Source organism: Balaenoptera musculus, chromosome 1, assembly GCF_009873245.2.
Source record: "Balaenoptera musculus isolate JJ_BM4_2016_0621 chromosome 1, mBalMus1.pri.v3, whole genome shotgun sequence".
Classification (NCBI taxonomy): Eukaryota; Metazoa; Chordata; class Mammalia; order Artiodactyla; family Balaenopteridae; genus Balaenoptera; species Balaenoptera musculus.
In genome coordinates, this window is record NC_045785.1 from 44,493,667 (window position 1) to 44,512,930 (window position 19,264).

The window sequence follows — 19,264 nt, forward strand, 5'->3', positions numbered from 1 at the left end:
GGGGAAAAACCTCAAACCAGAAGGATCAATTTTCACCACGTGAAAAGCAACTGAGAGCAGGAACTCCTCCTGGAACATTTGACTCTGACGTGTGTGTTGGATCCAGAGCCCTCAGCCCCCAAGCAGGGGAGGCCATTGGGGAGGGCGGGGGCTCCCCGAGCGCCAACAATCCTTCCACCACAAGGAAAGGCTGTTTCAAATCAGAGGATCCAAGAAATGATGAATCATAGTCACCCAATCTTAGAAATAGTGGATCTTAGACGTGAAGCTTCTCAAAATTCCTCCTCCCTCGGCTTCCAGGATATCAGCTTTCCTGGTTCTCCTCCTGCTCCAGCAGCTCGACGCGGCCCTCCAGCGCGGCTGGGGCTCACCCCGGCCTCGCGCCTCGCGCTCAGCCACTCTCCCTGTGCTGGTGCTTCTTCCTGCGGCTTCAAACCCCGGCGTCACCGATGCCCCTGCATCCACGTATGCAATCAGCAAACACTCAGCACCTCTGCCGTGCAGTTGCTGTTTCTAGGCTCCGGAATACAGCGGGGGTGATTTTTTAAAGAGCTGGCCCTCCCAGAGCATATTTTATTCCAGTGGCGGAGACAGAAAAAGAAATACAGAAATACACAGATAGGGTAGTGTCAGGTAGTAATCCAAGCTATGAGGAGAGAGGGTGACGGAGGCTGGGAGGCCCCTCTGAAGAGGTGACACGGCGGCGGTGTAAATGGAGGGAGGGAAGGGCCATCCAGGCAGAGGCAGCGAGGAGGACAAAACTCCCAGACGGGACCCTAAGCACTTTGGAGGCGTGCACAGAGGTCAGCAGGCTGCAGTGAGGGGAGGGAGAGTTGGAGCAAAGGTCAGAGGCTAACCTGTGCATGGTGGGGGGATCATGACGGGCCTGTAGGCCATAGTGAGCACTGTGGATTTTGTCGACCTGTGACAGGTTGTGGGCAGGTTTTTAAAGGATCCCTCTGGCTGTTGTGCTGAGAACAGACTGTAGGGAAACAGAAAGCAGGTGACCATATGGGACCCTCTAGTGAGAGGTGATGGTGGTCTGTGCGATGGTGGGAGTGGCAGAGGGGGACAGAAGGGGCAAGGTTTAAGATATTAGTTTGAAGGTAGAGCTGACAGAATTTGCTGACAAACTGGATGCAGGATATGAGAGAATAAGAGAGGCATCAGACTAAGATGGGCAGGACGGAGGAAAGGACAGATCTATGGGAAAATCAAGAGTTTAGCTTTGGATGTGCTAATTTTGAGATGCCTTTAGACAAGTGTATGTAAGAATCTGGAGTGCCAGTGAGAGGTTTCCACTGGAAACAAAATTCAGCAGCGTCAGTGTACAGAAGGTGTACAACGCCATGGTACTAGATGAAATCACCAGGCAAGTAAGTGTAGATACAACAGACCTTGCCTGGGTCTTTCTGGCTCTTGACCCTGTGGGTGAGAACCACACAACAGGAAAAAACTGCAGGTATTTTTGTGATCTTTAGTTCATCACACATCTCAAAGGATGAAAAGAACCTGGAGAATGGAGAAAATGGAGGGAGCGGTAGCTTGATTGCACTGAAGGCCCTCATTCGTGGATGCCTTTGCCTTGTCACATTGCCAACCCTTCCCACCCTGAGTCTGGGCGTGGCCACATGGCTTGCTTTGGCCAATAGGATGTTAGCAGACTTGACAAAAGCAGAGACTTGGAAAAATACTTGTATGTTTCTTTTTGCCTCTCTTGTTCTTCTGCCTTCCTTGTAAGAACATGCCCAGGCTAGCTCTCTCTTGGAACCCTCTCACCACCGTGAAATAAATGCAGGCTGGCCTATGGGAAGATGAGGGACCACGAGGAGCCCAGCTGGATTATCTCAGCCAAGATCATCCTGGAGCAGCTCTTCCCCAGTTGAGAGCCAGCTGCCTGCAGACACATGAGCAAGCTCAGCTAAGCCCAGTCCAAGTCAGCAGAAACTTCCAGCTGACCTGTAGACTTATGGTTGTTGTCTTAAGGCACTAGGTGTTCAGATGGTTCGTCACACAGCAACAGCTAACTGATGCAGAGGGTGAGGGTTTTTCAAGAGAAAGGGAAAGGGAGAGAGAGAGATTGTATGCTGAGGACGAGAGGAGTGCTTCTCCCTAACTTGAAGCCAAGAGAACTACTCAAAGACCTTGGCGGTGTCCCCTAAGATTTGAGGTATGTAGGGGCTGGTGCCTGACTCATGTCCAAAGGCCTCGGGAAGGGGCTGCCTTTCCAGCAAGGATGTGTGTGTTTTTCACGGGCCAATGCGGACCTTGCAGAAGGGACACTGCCTAAGAGGATCACCAGGGTGGGGGGCGGTGAGGTGTCCCCAGCAGAGGAGCTGAGCAGAGGTCAGGCCTGAGGAGGGCACTGCGAGCAGCCAGGTGGTGCAGGGAGTGCCTGAGTCAAGGGAATAGCAGGTGAGAGACACCAGTGACAGCAGGGGCCCCGAAGAGCCCACAAAAGCTCCGCTGAAGAAAAACAAGCAGGGAGCAGCTACCCCACTACCATAAAGGAGCACCTTTCTAGCTCACTCCCTCTCCCTCTTCACTGCTCCACCCCACCCCAGGGCTAGCAACAGGGAGTAGGTGGAGCAAGAAAGAGAGAAAAACCTGCTAGGACCTTCTTCCACTCCAGCTTTCCACGTCTGAATCAGATGCAAAAGGCTAGGACAGGATTCGCTTTAAACTGGATGAGTCTGGAGTTTTACTGTTAGACTGGACTGGATTTCTTATGTCTGAAATTGGTGAGAAAGTGGGAGGGACCAGAAGGAGCCCACAGAGCAAGTTTAATGGGGCACCCTATTGAGCCCAATAAACTGTTTCCAGTGGGGTGCTTCCCCGAGCTCTGTCCCAGCCCTGCTGTCCTCACCCACACTGTCCTGGGAGACCCCTCTGCCATCAGGGCCTCCCTAACACCTCTACCTGCCGCTCTCCCAACCTCCATCTCCCGCTCAGACTTCCCCACAGGATTCAGATCCACCAGCCAACCATCAGCTGACGCCTCCCTCAGGAGGTCCGCACCTGCTCCAGCACTGTCCTCTGGCCCTGTGACCACGCTGCTGTCCACTCAGGTGCTCAGGCCAGAGACCTTCATGCCCTTCCAATCAGACTCCCACCGCCTCCACCCCTCCCCCCTTCTCACCGTCCTCTTGCGGACTGATTTTACCGTCCTGAGGCAGCCTTCAGTCTTCCCCCTTCCCCCAGGCCCATGGCTACCACCCTGGCCCAGTCCCTGCCTCTGCCTTCCCCGCCCGCCATGCGCCCCAACTCCAGTCCACCAGCACTCTGGCGGACACAGGGAGCCTTCTGAGTTGGATCATGCCACTCCTAGGTTTAAAACCCATTTCCTGGGGCCTTTAGGATAAAATGCAATTTGGGCCCTGATTCCAGTGCTCTCATGGTCTGGCCCACAACCGACTTCTCCAGCAATGACTTCCACTCCCTGCTCACATCTCAAGCTCCAGTCACACTGAATGGGCCATAACTTCTCCCCATAATACTACCTCCCAGCTCAGGACCTTTGCACAGCTGTTGCCTTCTTCGGGAATGCCCTTCCTGTGTCCCCTGTGCCCTCCCACTCATGGCATCTTGATGGGGGCGGACAGTTCAGTGTGAGCCCAGCAGGAGGCACGGGGGCTGAGGGGGCAGAGAGTGGCCTCTGTGGCTGCCCCCCTTGTTACCACTAGTGATCAAGAGCAGACCCCGAGCACCCCATCCCCACACCCTCTTCTGCCCCCTGGGTGACATGCGGGGCTGGGCCTGTGAGGTCAGCAGCCCCAGCCCAGGCATGGCGCTCCCAAGCAGGGTGCCGGCGGCAGGAGTTACCGAATGAGGTCCAGCAGGGGGTCTGCTGAGCTCATGATGGGCTTCCCGCTATGCTCCGTCGTCTCTTTCTGGGCCGCTCTGCCCGGGTGGATGATGGAGACCATGACGATGCCCACGATGACTGCCACGAAGGTGGTCCACAGGTAGTACGCTACAGTGAGGATGCCCAGGCGGCTGGAGGTCTTGGCATCCAGAGAGGCGAGGCCGGACATCAAGCTGGGAGAGCGATAGGGGTCAGCGTCTGTGGGTGGGCAGGCCAGGCACTCAGGCGTACCCACTCTCGCCCCCTCCTGGCTCTGCCTAGCACCCTCACAGCATTCTAGGGAATGGGCAGGCATAGGGATTCCCCCAACTAATCCAGTCCCCAAGGCTCCGTCCAGCCTCTCTATGCTCTGCTCTGCTCTCTCCCCCTTGCCCAGTGTCATCAGCCAAGCCCGTTCACACCTCTAGACCTTTCCATGTTTGGTGTCCTCTTAGTACCTCCTTTCACTTGCCCAAATCCTACCCAGCAGGTAAGACCAAGCTCAGTGCCTCCTCTTGGGTGAAATCTTTTAGGGGCCCATTCTGGGGGTCCCACAGCTCCCGGCCCCCTCTGTCATGACCCTGGTTGTCACTGTCACTGTCTGTCTCTCTCATCAGACTGAGGACATGTGAGAAGAGGAGTAGATCTGACTTCTCTGTGGGCCCCTCGTGCCCAGCATGAGCTCTCTGTCCTGCCACCAAGCAGGTGGTTACTGCAGGCTTTTGAATGAACTAATGAGTGAGAGTGAATGAGTGAGTGAGTTAGAGACCTGGGCTGGGACTTGGTGACCTGGGTCCTAGTCCCAGTTCTGCCCATTGGCTATGTGACCCAGGCAAGCAAGTCACTCCCCCATCTTTAGGCCTCAGGATCTGCATCTAAAAAATGGGGCCATGGTTAGATTTTCCTTGAGAGGTGCCACCCTGTGGCCATCTTGGGTTAGTGCCCCGGCCCAGACTCTCCTCTCAGGAGACTGTATGGAGAGGCTTGTGGGTCTCTCTCCTCTTGGCTCCTCCCCACTCCCCGCCTGCCCTGACCTTGGCTCTCTGCCCACCAGAGCAAGTCAGCCTTGGAGCTATTTTTCTCATGGCTGTTTGGCTGGGGATGGGGGATGGGGGCAGGTGGGGAGTGAGAGATTAGTTAAGGAGATGCTTGCACTTTGCTGCCAAAAGGATTTTTCCCCAAAGCCTTTTCATTCTTTCAGATAAAGGAAGTATTTGTCTGGTTTTAATCATGTAAACAAGAGCAGATAATCCCTCCCCAACCTCCTCTTATCATTAGGCTACATCTAGCATCAGGGCTGAGCACAGAAAGCCCCTCCTGCACCCCACGGTAACCGCTGCCTGTGAGCACCCTGCTCTTCCCTGCTTGCTGTAGCAAAGCCTCACTCCTCTTTTAAGACACAGTTAAAGGGTCCCCTCCTCCAGGAAGCCTTCCCTGACCATCAGGCAGGGGTAAGGCCCCTTCTCTGGGCTCCCATGGCCCCTGTGCTGCCCTCTGTCCCAGCCCCACCTCACTGAACTGTTGACTATTTACTGGAAGCACCGCCAGGGCTGGGCCTGGGTCTGATTCAATGCTGGGTCCACAGAGCCAGAACCAAACTACACTGCTGGAGTGTAGTTTGCTGAATGAAGGAGTGAATGAATGAATGAATGAGTCAATGTTTACAACCTCCATTCATGCCTATCTGCCAGGACACCATATGTTAGTGATGGGCTTAGGGTGGGTCTTAGATACAAATCCTGAAGGGCTCATAATGAGATTGTGTGGCCAGGAGAAATGGGGGGCCACCCTGCAACATCATCCATGAGAGAGATTATCCCCAGACAAGGGCCAGCACCTCGGCCCAGGGCCAAACAGGCCTCTGACCATAACAGAATCTCCTCACAGCCAAGTCCAACTACTTCAGGCCACAGGGAAGCCATGGCCCTGAGAGGAGGCCCTGCTCGAGGTCACACAGGACACTAGTGGCCAGCTGGACCGGAACTCATTCCCCAGCTCCAGGCCTGTCCTCCTTCATCCATGTAGTTATTCAATCCTTTAGCACGTGCCCACTCTGTGCCATGCCCTGTGCCCACAGAAAGAAATCAGAAATCAGTCCCTGACCTCAAGTAACTCCTGGTCTGCCAGGGGGGGTTGGGAAGAAGATGGAAATGGACACTCGGGACAGAAGTGGACTCAAGTAACCAGGGGTCATGGTGTTTGCATCAGTACCACAAGGGAGGGGACAAGGACGTACTATCTTTATTCAGAGGAGTGAGGGATCACTTCTAGCTAGGAGAATCAGGAAGGGCTACGCGGAGGAAGGGGCAATGGAAGATGAGGCAGATTTGGAGATGGAGCAGACGTGCCAGGCAGTGGGACACCAGAAGACAACAGGGAGGCTGGGAAGTGTGGGGACACTGTGGTGTTTAATGTGGTCAGAGCTCAGGTCATATTTGAGGTAGAGTGAGATATGGGGCAGAAAAGATGGACTGAGCTCAAGAGTAGGAGTGGCCTTGAGTGCCAGGCCAAGGGGGACACAGGGGAGAGTGGGGTCCAACACAACACATCTAGCAGAATTTGCTGGATGTCTGAGAAGGGAGAACTAAGAATTCCTTAGATCTGAGAATATCAAAGTAAACAAAGTATATAGGGAGGGTCACCGAAGTAGTATTTGTAAGAGCAAAAAGCTGGAACCAACTTCAATCATCAAGGCAGATTAGATTAAAAGTTACAGCATATCCAGGCAGTGGGGTTCTAAGTAGCCATTAGAAGTGATGGTGTCATTGGAAAGATGTTCCTATTTTATGTCAAGTGGAGAAAGCAGAGTACAAGATAGTTTGCAGCTCTGCAGGGTGCCCTGGAGCTCCTGTGACACAGACCCCCCTCGAGGTTTGTGGTCCAGATAAACATAGACATGCTTGAGGGATTGTGCAGGAGAGGGGTGCAGATGAAAATCAGATCTCAGAAAGGGGCAAAGGGCTCCTCAGAAGGCCACCCTGAGGAAGAAGAGGTCTAATATGGGGGTGGTGCCAGCTCAGGGACAGACCGGATGTGCTAAGGAAGGGAGTGCAGGTTCTAGATATAGCAGGAGTGGACCCCTGACACAGGGGCTCTGGAAGGGAGAGGGCTGATGAATAAAATGGAAAGAATTCCATCACCCGGGACACGAGCAGTTCCGCTGTGGAACCTCGCTCCCGCCCGCAGAATGGAAAGGGTTTTTCTACTGGCTGAAGAGAAAGGGGAGCAGCAGAGGTGGCAGCGGTTGGGCAGGAACTGCTGACAGTAGACAGAGCAGACCCTCCCCTCCCCAGGCCGGTGCCGGCAGTGCCAGGGTGACCGCAGGTGATGGCAGAGGCCGAGGAGAACGGGAGCTAAGTGCGGGGAGGGCCTGGATTCCACGTGAGACGGCGGCCACTCCTGGAACTCACAGTCACAGGAAAGGAAGTTCAAGTGACTTCCTTGACAGCCTGCCATTTGGCTGGAGGGGGCTCCTCGAGGTCTAGACTTTTGGGCCAAGCTGTTAAAGTGACCTTTCTGAGAACCTACAAGCCGGGGTGGTGTGGTCTGCAGGGAGTGTTAGGTCACATGGACGTGCACAGGGGAAAAACTAAAGTTTAACAGTAGCTGTCTTTGGGTGGTAGGATGATGGGCAATTTTTGGTTTGTTTTTAATGTTTTTCCACATTCTCTGTTATTTCTAGAATAAGCATGTCTTGCTTGTCTGATGAAAACCACAACCCCTCAAGTACCAGCAGCCACAGAAACCGTAATTCATCTGGAGCTTAACTGTCCCCAAACACCTGAACATCCACCTCATTTGACCCTTAATGTTCTGTCGGTGCTGCCCAGTAGGATGATAATGTGAGTCACTGTAATGTTAAACTTTCTAGTAGTCACAGTAAAAAAAAAAAAAAAGTCAAAAGAAACAGGTGAAGTTCATTTTTGGTAAAATTAACTTTAATAATACTTTAACCCAGTATATCCAAATTATTATCATTTCAATGTGTAATCAACATAAGAATGCTTAGAAAAACAACTTCTGGTTTAAAATTTTAATTTAAATCAATTAAAAACAAAAAGTTCAGTTTGCTCCATTGCACTAGCCACATTTCAAGGGTTCAGTAGTCACTTATGACTAGCGACTGCCTTCTTGGGTTGTGCAGTTTGAGTTACAGATAAGGAAAATAAAGCTCAGGGGGTGGAGCTAACTGGCCAAGCTGCCTAGTTGTGAAGTTAGGACTGGAACAGGGATTCAGCCCCGTGGGGTTTCCCTTCTCCCACAGTGACTCTCCGTGGTACAGACCTGGTTTAACTCCTGTGGAAGAAAAGGCCTTCCGGTTTTGGCTAACCATGATTTTAATGTGATTCAGCCCATGTAATGCCTCTTTAGTTCAACTCTCGGAGTTCATGACCTGCCCCGTGGCTACAGCCCTCAGATTTGTGGTGGTGAGCTCCCCATCTTTGGAGGTATCCAAATGGAGGCTGGGTGGCCACCTGTTGGAAGGCTAGATCAAGGCTTCCAGACTGAGTGGGAGATTCCATGAGGATGACTTCAAATGCTCCTTCAGGCTCTGTGATTTATGGTGAGAGGAGAATAGGTAACCTTGCCTCTGTGACTCCCATGATGGCCGGGTGCTCCTGGGAGTCCCCCACATCCTCGAGGGCCCTGGCAAAGAGCCTCAGGAAGCCCAGAAGTCTGGGACTCCCTCCTAAGCCATCTGGCCCGCCCCCCCACCCCGCCCCCAGGGCCCAGGATTATGGTTCAAGAGATTGATGTGATTGGGGAGCCGGCTGGTTCCTGGGCCCAGCCTGTTTCCATCTGGTAATCCCTCCACTTGCAGGCGGCGGGGAAGGGAGGGAGAAAAAGGCCACTACTGACCCTCACCTGTTCTCACGCCAACCCCTGAGGTGGGTATCGTGACCCCATATAACACCGGGAGGCACCCACCGCTGCCTGCACACTTCGCTGTGGAGCGCGGACAGGCTGCTGAGACTGCTGGGGGCCCCTCGCTGTTTGAAGTCCTTGGTGGCTCCCCTTCGCCCTCAGGAACTGTCCACACTCCTTCAAGGCCTTGGGTCACTCTCTTCCTCCTCACTGGCACCTCTCCAGCCACCCCGTTCTCTCTGCTGCTCTTTGCACCATCTTTGTGCTGGTTGTTCCTTTAGCCTGGTACTCTCTACCCACCCCACCCAACCCCTCACATACCTGCCCAGCCCAATCAATTTCCACTTGCCCTTTCCAAGGTCAGCTCAGACATCCTTCCTCTGGGAAGTCTTCCCTGATACGGTGATCTCACCTACCTCCCCAGGGCACCCTGTGCTTCCCAGTTTCTTACAGGGCACTCTGCCGGCATGCTCAGCCCTGAACCCCCATGGCCCAGCCCAGCTCTGGCGCAGGGCAGGCTGGCGGGAACACGTGCTGAGCGAAGCAATGAACACTGAAGGAACCCAGTCCCCTTGCCCCTGCCCTCCCTGCTTTACTTTCCGATCCTCTCCTGCGGCCGCTACCCATCTCTCTAGTCTCCACTCAGGTACTTCCTCCCTCTGAGGGCCTCCTGAGCCCACTGACTAGGCCAGGCAGCTCCTGGAGGCTCCTGCACGCAGCCCTCACTAGCTGGGAGCCTTGGGCAAGTTCCTCAGCCTCTGTGCGCCTCAGTTTCCACTGGAGGATAAAATGGGGATAATGATGGTTTATTGTGAGCGTTGATCTAGGTTTAGAATAGTGCCTGGTACATAGCAAGTATTCAATATATTCCAATAATTAGCATTCCTCTGTGATGGCATCGTCTGTTTTGTGACCACCTGCCCCAGCAGACTGTGAGCCCCTCCAGGGAAAGGCTGACTCTGGCTCAGTTCTAGGCCCTCAGAGCCCAGGGCCTGGCCCGGCCTGGGTGCAGGTTTGCTGGTGTGTATGTGTGATGTTAAGCCAGGGTGGACCTCTAGACTAGTTGTGAAAAGGGGTGACTTCTGAGCTCTGATGACCATGAGCACCCACTGTGGGTTCCCGGAGGAAAAGTCACCTGGACCAGCCTTGGGCCTCTTGCCAGGTTTAGAGAAATGCCCCTGGCACTGTGTGTCCGTGTGACATCAAGCAGTTGACACCGGGTCCTCTGAGAACTTTGGGGAATGATTGTCACAGGCAGTGCCCTCTTCCGAGTGCTGAGAATCTGAGAGGGTCTCTGGAGGTGTACTTTGGGGCTCTCCCTTCAGCCCTCTCCTTCCTGGTTGTTTTTATCAATGCCTTGGCCAAGGGTACCGACAGCATGTGGAGCAGATTTGTAGAGGTTGGGAAGCTGGGAGGAACAGCTAATGTGTTGGATGAGGGAGTTGGAACTAAGCAGACCTCAGGCCAATTCTGACTGACATTGATTGAAGATGAAACACGGACACGTGCAGAGCCATTACTTGGCTTCAACAGCTCGGAGAGCACAAGCTCTGGGGTGGAGGGGGGCTGAGCGCAGTGGCAGCACGTGGGAGGGGGACTTTGGGGTTTGTTTGCTGCCAGCTGGTGAGTCACCGGGGAATAAGGGTGCCACAGAGGGTGGGGGGCCCTCAGACTGTGGGGCTAGAAGCCCGGAGGGCTTGCTGAGGAGGCCACCGGACCTGCCCCCTGACGTTAAGACCCCCCTGGGAAAGGGACAGGGGGAGGGAGGGTGTGTGTCCCATAGAGGGCAGCTGGGGTAGGTGGCAGGGGACAGTGCTGCCAGCTTGGAGGGCCGGGGCTGTGGAGCACAGCAGAGCAGACCCTGGGAACACTGGGATTGATGCAGAAAGCCACAGGGAAGCAGATCTTCAGCTCAGCACCAGAATAACTTCTAGCAAACAGAGCTGTGCCATCCTGGAAGGGGACCACCTTGAGAAGTAGTGAACTCCCAGTCACTGGAGGTGTGCAAGCAACTTGCTAAAGTCACACAGTGAGTAAGTAGATTTGAACCTTGGTCTACTAGCATGACAACATCCATAGTCACAAAATCCTGCACTAGGAAGTTAAAGGCAGGAAGGAGCCAAATCCTTGGGCTCTGGCTTCGTGTGACCTAGTCAGGGAGGCTCTCCCAAGCTGGCCCCTGGGTGCAGCTGCAGGCAGTCCACCTGACAGGCAAGTGGACGGAGGCGTCTGGAGCTCCATGGGAGTCTCATCAGCCCTTCCAAATATTAAGGTCTTTTCCCTCCCCCTGAGCAAATGACAGGCCCAGCAGTTGACAGCAAGTGCTACGTTAGCACCGAATTACGCTTCCCAGTTGTCCCTGCCACAGCCCCACCCTCAAGCCAACTCCTTCTAAGACCTGAGGCAGGAGGCCCAGACTCCCACTTGGCTAAGGTCTGGGTCATCTGGTCCCAGCACTCCCTCCCAAGGGCAGAAATTCCTCTACCACCTCTGATTGCACACCTCAGAGGACAGAGAACTCACTACCTCCACCGTGGGCTAGTTATGCTTATTAGCATGAAATCTGCCTCCAGGAAAGAGAATTTCCACACTGGGCCCAGCCCTGCCCTCTGGAGCCACACAGACCAAACCTCTTTGGTTCCACTTTAGATTCCACGGGATGGAGGCAGGTAGGAAGGTGGGGAGGGAGTGCAGGGCTCAGAGGGTGGGAGGTGGGGTGGGAGAGGGAGGAGTAGGAGGCGGCACAGAGACAGGCATGGGCCTGGGGGCGATGCTGCCACCCTGGCATCCCCAACTGCCTTCTGCAGGTCTCTCCTTCCCAGGCCCCTAGGCATGGGAAGGGGATCGATTGGGAACTCAAAAATAACAAGCTTGAACTCAATCAAAAGCAAAAGCTGGAGGAGCCGCAGCTGCAGCCCTCCGAGAGCTCACATCTGACCATCGACCAGTCTCAACCCCTTTCCACTGGAAAGGCTGCGTTCCCGAGGGTAATAAGGGTCGATCCAGTTCCCAATCCACGTGAGCGGAACCCCTACCCCTTTCTTTCCCACAAGGCAAAGAATGGCAGGTGGGAGGGAAACGGTGTTCCCACGGGTGACCGTTACTCTGCTCTACGGTCGCAGACTGTCACTTCCACCGTTAGGAATGACTTCCCTGGGCTGCCCGTCACGGGTTTTTACGACCAGTGCCACTACGCCATGGGTAGGAGCCCTGCTCCAGCAGGAGGGAAAGACCCCACCCAGAGGGAACACAGGTCCCCTGCCTCCCTTCCCTCCTCCATCAGGGCTGCTGGTGTCCACTCCCCAGAGGCCCTGGCCGGGCCTGCCTGCCCCAGGCACTCAAACGAGACCCTCTCCGCGCAGTGTCTCCACAGAGAAGAGTAGCAGGAGCTTTTCCAAAACCTCACCCACCTCCCCAGGCGCAGCGAGGTCCCCAGCACGCCCCATGTTGAACACTTGCCCTGTGTGCTATGGGGTCCCAGGAACGAAGGAGGTGGGTTTGTGGTCCTCAGGTGGGTGGAGAGACCTGCAGTCTGGACAACACAAAACCCTGGGTCGTGGCTGGGATTGAGAGAGGCCAGAAGCAGGGTCTAGCCCGGCCTGGGAATCAGGCTAGGTTTCCCAGGGGAGGTGGCAGCTGAGTGGATCCCTGAAGGATGAATAGGAATTCTCTAACTGGAAGGGGGAAAGAGCACGGGAGTCTGTGATGGGTGATAAAATCTGGGAGTTTTTCAGAGTCACCAGGTTGATGGTCTGATCCCACCCGCAGCCCACAGCTGGGCCACGTTTCCCCTCCTGATGAGTAAGGCAATCAGCTGACTGGGCAAGAGGGCCAAAGAGCGATCCCAGGGCTCCCATCAGAGAGGTCAGCAGAGCTCTGCTAAGAACAGTTGCCCCATGGCTTGCAGAAGCCGTGGCTGCCCATTCCTCCTGCCCTCTCCCACTCACTGTCTATCCTGGGACGCCCACGGCAGCTGCCCCCGGCACACTGGCTCCCAAACCAGACTCCGACGGCTGCTTGGCCCAGGACCATCTCCAGTAAGCTAGAACGTGGGTGTCTGGGAGTTTTCTGCCAAACTAGAGCTCCTCAGGAAGGGGGAGAAGGGAGTGTTGGGTTTCTTTGGCCAAACGTGACTTCCTGATTCTAAGAAAAATCAGTTTAAAATTCTTACAATGGAAAGAAAAGCAATACATACAGATGCACACACATATACACACAACATACATGTATGTAAAGACCCACACCACACATTCACATACCAACCCACACACGCCCTTGGATTTCCTCTGCTGCGATGTAGTAGAGCTTACAAAACATTCTGCCATGTTCAGCATCAGTGAATTACAAACACATGGATTCAGTTTTCCTTGAATGATGCCTGGTTTAAGAATTGAAGAATGAGGGGAGAGGAGGGTTTGGCAAAAAGCAAGTGGAGACTTGGAGGCCCTAGCTGGATCCAGATGCAGGTTTGACCCACCCCTGGTTCCTTGCATTGCTCTTGCCTGGGGATGTGTGAAAACAAGGTTCAGTTGACTTCCAACGTTAGAAGCAAACTCCAGCCTCAGTGGGGACAAAATGCCCCCTGGCCCCAACACACACAGCACCTACTGGGAATTTCCTTTGTAAATCTGCAGATGGCGTCGTGTCCATTCTATGGCCGAGGTGAAGAGTGTGGTAAATAACAGAGGCTGAGTACATCTAGAATCCTGGGGCATAGTGATGCCCCAGCAGGGTATCCAGCAGCATCCTGAGTGTCTAGTAAAGGAAAAGGGCTTTGCAAACCTCTGCTCCAGCCTCTGAGTGGACCAGTGAAATGTGATTACAAAGATGAGGGTGTGCATGGGCATTTTTATATCATGTTGAATGAAAAAAAAAAAGTAGACATACTTTTGCAGGAGTAACAGTAAGGTTTCCTCCAAGAACTTAAAAGAACAGAAAAGTTGCCAGTATTCTTTGGGTTAAACCATAAATTAAAAGCAAAAGGGATCAGAGTAGCAACAAGTGGTGTTACAGGGAGAAAATGGGAAAGGAAGGCTCCAAAGGCTTGACTTTCTAATGAAAGAAGGTGTAATTAGCATGGAATCAGTCAGCAGTGGAGCAGAGAGAAGAGAGTGGAGAATGGCAAAGTACTCAGCACCGTTCAAGTACCACCCATGGAAGAGGGGCCCTAGTTCAAGGACGTGACAATGCCATGGCAGGTCCTAATCAATCAGACTACTAGTTCCTATGCCAATGTAACACGAGGCAGAGTTTTCTAAATTTTGTCTGAGGCTTTTGTGTTCAAGGTAGAGACAGCAAGTCTCCTTGCAGTTGATTTGTTTTTAGAAGAATTTTTCAAATGGCAAATGTAAGGCAAGAAGGCACACATTGTCCAGGGGAAGGGAGAGATTTGTGGTTTGATGGAAGTACCCCCTCCTTGAGACCTTAAGATCTGTAGAGTGATGGAAAGGGGCACCAATCTGCATGAGAGGCTCAGGAGCCGTCCGAGAAAAAAGAGACTAAGACCCCCCAACCCCTGCTCCTTGCAATTTGAAGTTAGAATCAGGGTATACTAGAGTGCCCATGACCAAGGTCTGTCAGCACTAAAGGTCTCCAGGGCTAACCCACCAGGATGGAAAATGGACTCAGGGATCAACCCCAGGGAGCTAAGCTCAGGGCATGACTGAGGTTGCTTTGAGGAACAACAATTGAGCTCTTTGGTGTGATCTAGGGGCCAGAGCAGAGCATCCCTGTGGCTTGAGCAGGGACATGTAACTGCAAGGGGCCATGTTCAGGCTTGAACCAAGCCATGCAAGACCTGTGTTCAACAGCGACACCATATGGAAGGAACCACAGCAACAGGGCTAGTGGCAAGATCAGATGTTCCAGTTCTCTCTTTACCTACTTATCAGCTGACCTTGGCCAATGGATGCAGGCCTCAAGAGGAAGACACTGGGCTTCCTCCTTGTACAGAGGAGAAGTAGGACCATATTCAGCACATTCAGTTCTCAAGTCAGTATATAAAGCAAAAACCACTCATAATTAAATTTGCCCTTGAAGATCCCTTAATTTGTTCATTAAGTTCAGGAGGTATATAATTTCATTCAAGACAGGTTTCCCCCCAGTTTTGGAATGGGCTGCTGTTTCTTAAGGTGAACACCAGTTGAAGCAGTTGGCATACACTTAGAGGCCATGATGTAAAAAGGAAACCAAACAACCCTCTCTTCATGGCCTAGAATCACAATAACGATGTGGGGAGATGCTCACTCTGAAAGGCACTTGGGAACTGAGACTGGCTTAGAGTGAGGCAGACCCAGCTCTCCCATGGTACACTCACCCTGGACATAGCTCTTCGCATGGGGGAAGCCACTTGTCTCCTTTAAATGATTTTCTCTCTTTTTCATAGCATATGTAATTGAATTCACTAAATTTAAATGCACATAGGATGGAACTCCACCACCTGGGGCCCCAGAAACTAACTGAAAATGGCAAACCTGGACTCATACTGGTCGTACCATTAAATAATTAAATTGTCCTGCCAGCAAACAGATTTAACCAGCGGGGTCCCCAAGTGATGAGCCTATAGGGAGAAATGCTCTGGCCAGGGGCTGTGTGCATCCGTCCTCCTTGGCAACTGTATTTATCTCTGTGGATGAATAAATTGGCATTTGGTTTATTTGGTTGCCTCTTGTCAGCATCAGAGGACAGGCCTGACCAGCTCAGGGACTCAGATGAGGTTGAGCTTCTGAACCAGTCAGCCAGGGACCACACCCTGGGCCTAGTGAATTCACTACTAAGAATGACAAGAACAAACATTTACAGGAAGAAGAACAGTGGCAGAATTAGGGTTGTGGAATGACAGGATTTTTTGTTGTTGTTATCCACAATGTTTGTAATTTGCTTATATAACTTTTTAAAGTACCAACCTTTTAAAAAAGACAACTCCTAATCATCCTCCAAGGGTCATTTCAAATGAAGGTCATAAAACTTCCCTGAATTCTGCCTCAACTTTCCTTCCACTGCTCTTTATTTATTTAATAAGCAGTTCTTAGGCACTTACTATGTACCAGACCCTTGATGTCCCTGAGAAAGAGGTGAATTCAAATTCTTCAGGATTCTTTTTATGGTAAGGGGGTTCAGAAGAAATTCCCTGATGAGCCACTTGGACCAGAAGCTGAGCAACACGTCCACCTAACCCCACTCCAGGAACAGGGCATGAGTGGAGGTGACTTATAAAGACAAGGAGGGCAGTATTTCTGGCTGGTCTTGGAAGAAGGGTAGAGAGAAGGAAGGTGTGGAGAGAGAAAAGAGGTGGACACACCCTAAGGGTGACCCCCAGTGACCCATGGCCTTCTGTAATCCCCCTCCCTGTGTGGGTGAGACCTGTGACTTGCTTCTAATAGAATATGGCAAAGGTGATGGATATTACTCCCATGATTATGTTATATTAGACTTTGTCGTAGAAGACTGGAGAGAGAGGATCCTCCTCCTGGCCTTGACAAAGCAAAGAGGCATGTTGGGAACTGCCTTTGGAGATGGCCAGAAGGCAGGGTACTACAGGTAGCCTCTAGGACCCGAGGGTGGCCTCCAGTTGATAGCCTTTAACAAGGAAATAATTTCTGCCAAGAACCTGAATGGGCTTGGAAGTGGATTCTTCCCTGGCTGAGCCTTCAGATGAGAACACAGCCCAGATGATACTTTGATCGCAGCCTGTGAGACTCCGAGCAGAGGATCCAACTAAGTCATGCCTGGGCTTCTGACCCATGGAAATTGGTAGATAGTAAACAGTGTTAAGTCACTAAGTTTGTGGTAATTTGTTACACAGCAATAGATAGCTAATATACAGAGAGAGAAAGAAAGAACCAAGAGACAGCTGAAGAGCTTACACTTCTAGATGTGATCCTCACCTGTGATCTTGCTCCCAACTGTTGGTGAAGTTGCAAAATTTCGGAACTGCTTGAAGCAAGGGAAATATACTTGAATGGGAAACTGGCAAAGGCTGTGCCTCATGACTGCTTGTAGGAATGTGAGGGCAGAGAAAATCAAGAGGCAGTAAGAACTAGGAATTCATGGAAAATGAGGAGGCTTTGACAATCATGGCATGGGGAGTGGTTCTGGGCAAGGTGACAATGTGCTATATGGAGACGTGTGGTCCATGCCCCTGCAAAGGCCGCTGTGAACACAGATGTGCAGGACTCAGGTGGAGGAGTGCTACATGCACTGTACCTGTATCAATGTTGAAGGAGCACCCAAGCATACCTGAGTCAAGGGAGACTTTCTAGACGAAGTGACAAGTAACCTGCAGGTGCTAAAGGAGCATGAGGAAGGAAGAGGTCACCCCAAGGGGCTGCCTGCTGAGAGAAGAAACAGAGGTAGAGGTTTTCATGAAACATCTCATCTGGGCCTTGGAGAAGACTGGTGATGTATCAGGAGCTATGCTGGGTGCTTCAAGTGCATTATCTTATTTCATTCTCAGAATAACCCTGCGAGGGAGGGAGGTGTTCTTCCCATTTTACAGATAAGGTCACTGAGGCTCAGATGCTAAGAGACTTGGTCAAGTTCACACATCTAGTGAGTGACTCCAGAGCCCCTGTTCTTCCCCTGGAACCTCTGCTGCCTGCTCACCCCCCTCACTGTGCCTTACAAAGCCACAACTGGCCAAGGGTAGGTGGCCCTCTGCTGGACTGCGCGTGCCTGTCTGAGGAGGGTGTCAGGCTGGGGGCTGGTTTGGAGTGGATTCTAGAAAAAAGAGGCCCACGAGCTGGAAGATGCCAGATTGTGGGAAGAATGACTGAGTTGGGCCCTAACCCAGGCCACAAGCCCCACCTCCCTCCCCCTGGGGATCCATTCTCTGGAACAAAGTGTCTCTGTGGCTGTCTTCCTGCCGATGGTGAGACCCTCCAAGGCAGGCACAGGTCTTCTCTCCCCTCACATCAACCCCACCATTACCGCCCATACTTCTTTACATCTCATCCTCTCTCTTTGCTTGTCTATTAGATTTCCGTCTCCTGCAAGAATCTGTTACGCTGACCACCAGGTAGAGGTTAGTGTGAATGACAAGGGGGAAATGAACTGACCCCCTCCCAGTATCTCACATAAAAACACAGCAGTGCACATGGCTCTTCTCCAGACAGGGGTCATGGCGACTGGTTCTGCCCGTTGGCAGGGCCACTTCTTGTTCAGCAGCATGAGTGGCTAGTCCAGATAAGAATGCTAATTTATTTCTATGTCACTACTGTGCAAAAAATGGTGTCTGTACTCCATAATGTGGTGTGCCAGCTATGAGTGTGAATTCATTTAACTAACAACACTGTGTCCATCCAGGGTTAAAAGCAGCATCAGGGATGGAGACAGGTCATCATCACTAGTTATCAGTAAATGAGGAGCTGGGAGGATTTCACGGAAGAAACTTGATCTAGGTCTTGAACACAGAGGGGGACTTAACTAATGAAGAGAAGAGGGCGTTCGTGGGAGGGGAGCAGCATGAGCAGAGGTGGTATGTGGCATGCTTAGAGACTAATGAGGTGACCAGCCTGATGCCAGAGGCTTGGCATAGGGAAGGGTGGCAGGTTCCATTGGAAGAGGTGGGAGCATTTAGAGTCATGGGTGCCAGGCTTTGGGACCCAGGCTTGCAGGTTATTGGAACTGAAGCAAATGTGCCTTGATGTGTATCCTCCCACTGCCCTGGAGCAATTTACCACTGCAGGAAACCTCTGTCTCTGGTGGGGTAAGCTTGGGGGCCCTGGGGACTGAAAAGCAGCAGTGCTCATGCCAGGGTCTTTAGCTATCCAGTCAGAAGCCCTGATCCCAAGACATCAGGGTTTCTTTTCAAACCATTAGAACACTTGTGGAGCTTTTAAAACAAACCTGTTTGGGCCCTTTGGCAGTTCTGGTTCAGTAGGCCCGGCATGAGACCTGATGTCTGAATTTCCAGAGTAGCTTTGGTGACTCTGCTCTGTCCTGGGTGACAACCGCCACACCAGAGTGGTTGCTCCTTGAGGATAGGGATGCCCCGCCCTGGGCTGGCCAGGAGCAAGAGATCAGGGGACCGTGGGCGATGGATGGATGGATGGATGGATGGATGGACGGATGGACGGATGGATTATAGACCAGTTGAAGCTAAAGGAATGAGGGCTCAGGGATGGAGTGGTTTGGAGCTCAGAAATGTGTCATTTTCCCCCAAGAAGGTTTAATTCTCCCTTAGTAGGAAAGTTTTAAAGCATTTCCATTTTTCAGTGACACGGTTGCTTTGAACCAGCTGAAACCGTATAATAAACAAATGAAACATATGAGCACACACTGGCTTTTCTCAAGTTAATACCACATTTCGTTTCCAGCCAAGAGAAAGCACTTGAGTCTGGTGGTGAGAGACCAAACCTTTGAGAGCCAGGACTCAGAGAGCTGGATGGGCCCAAAGTCACTGGGTAACCTGGGTAAACTGAGACTCAAGGTGAGGGTGCCTGCCCCAAGATCACGTGATTTGTGGAGAAGCAGGTCTAGGACCCAGGCCTTTGACTCTGACTTCAGGATTTTAAGTTAAATAACTTGCCCAAGGTCACACAGCAAGGAAATGGC

General features: G+C 52.3%; 2 protein-coding genes across 3 annotated transcripts in view; one reads left to right on the forward strand and one right to left on the reverse strand.

The window, feature by feature from the left end:
- The window catches only part of PODN (podocan), a 49,270-nt gene extending 41,585 nt beyond the window's left edge, over positions 1-7,685 (forward strand). The window contains exon 11 of the mRNA XM_036830404.1: positions 7,527-7,685. The gene's annotated coding sequence lies outside the window, so the exon portion shown is untranslated. The remainder of the gene's footprint in view (positions 1-7,526) is intronic.
- The window catches only part of SLC1A7 (solute carrier family 1 member 7), a 45,842-nt gene that overhangs the window by 16,739 nt on the left and 9,839 nt on the right, over positions 1-19,264 (reverse strand). The window contains exon 3 of one of the 2 annotated variants that reach the window (XM_036830430.1): positions 3,823-4,038. The exons of the other annotated variant lie outside the window; for it this stretch is intronic. Coding sequence (XP_036686325.1) covers positions 3,823-4,038 — 216 coding nt within the window. The remainder of the gene's footprint in view (positions 1-3,822; positions 4,039-19,264) is intronic. 2 annotated transcript variants of the gene reach the window in all.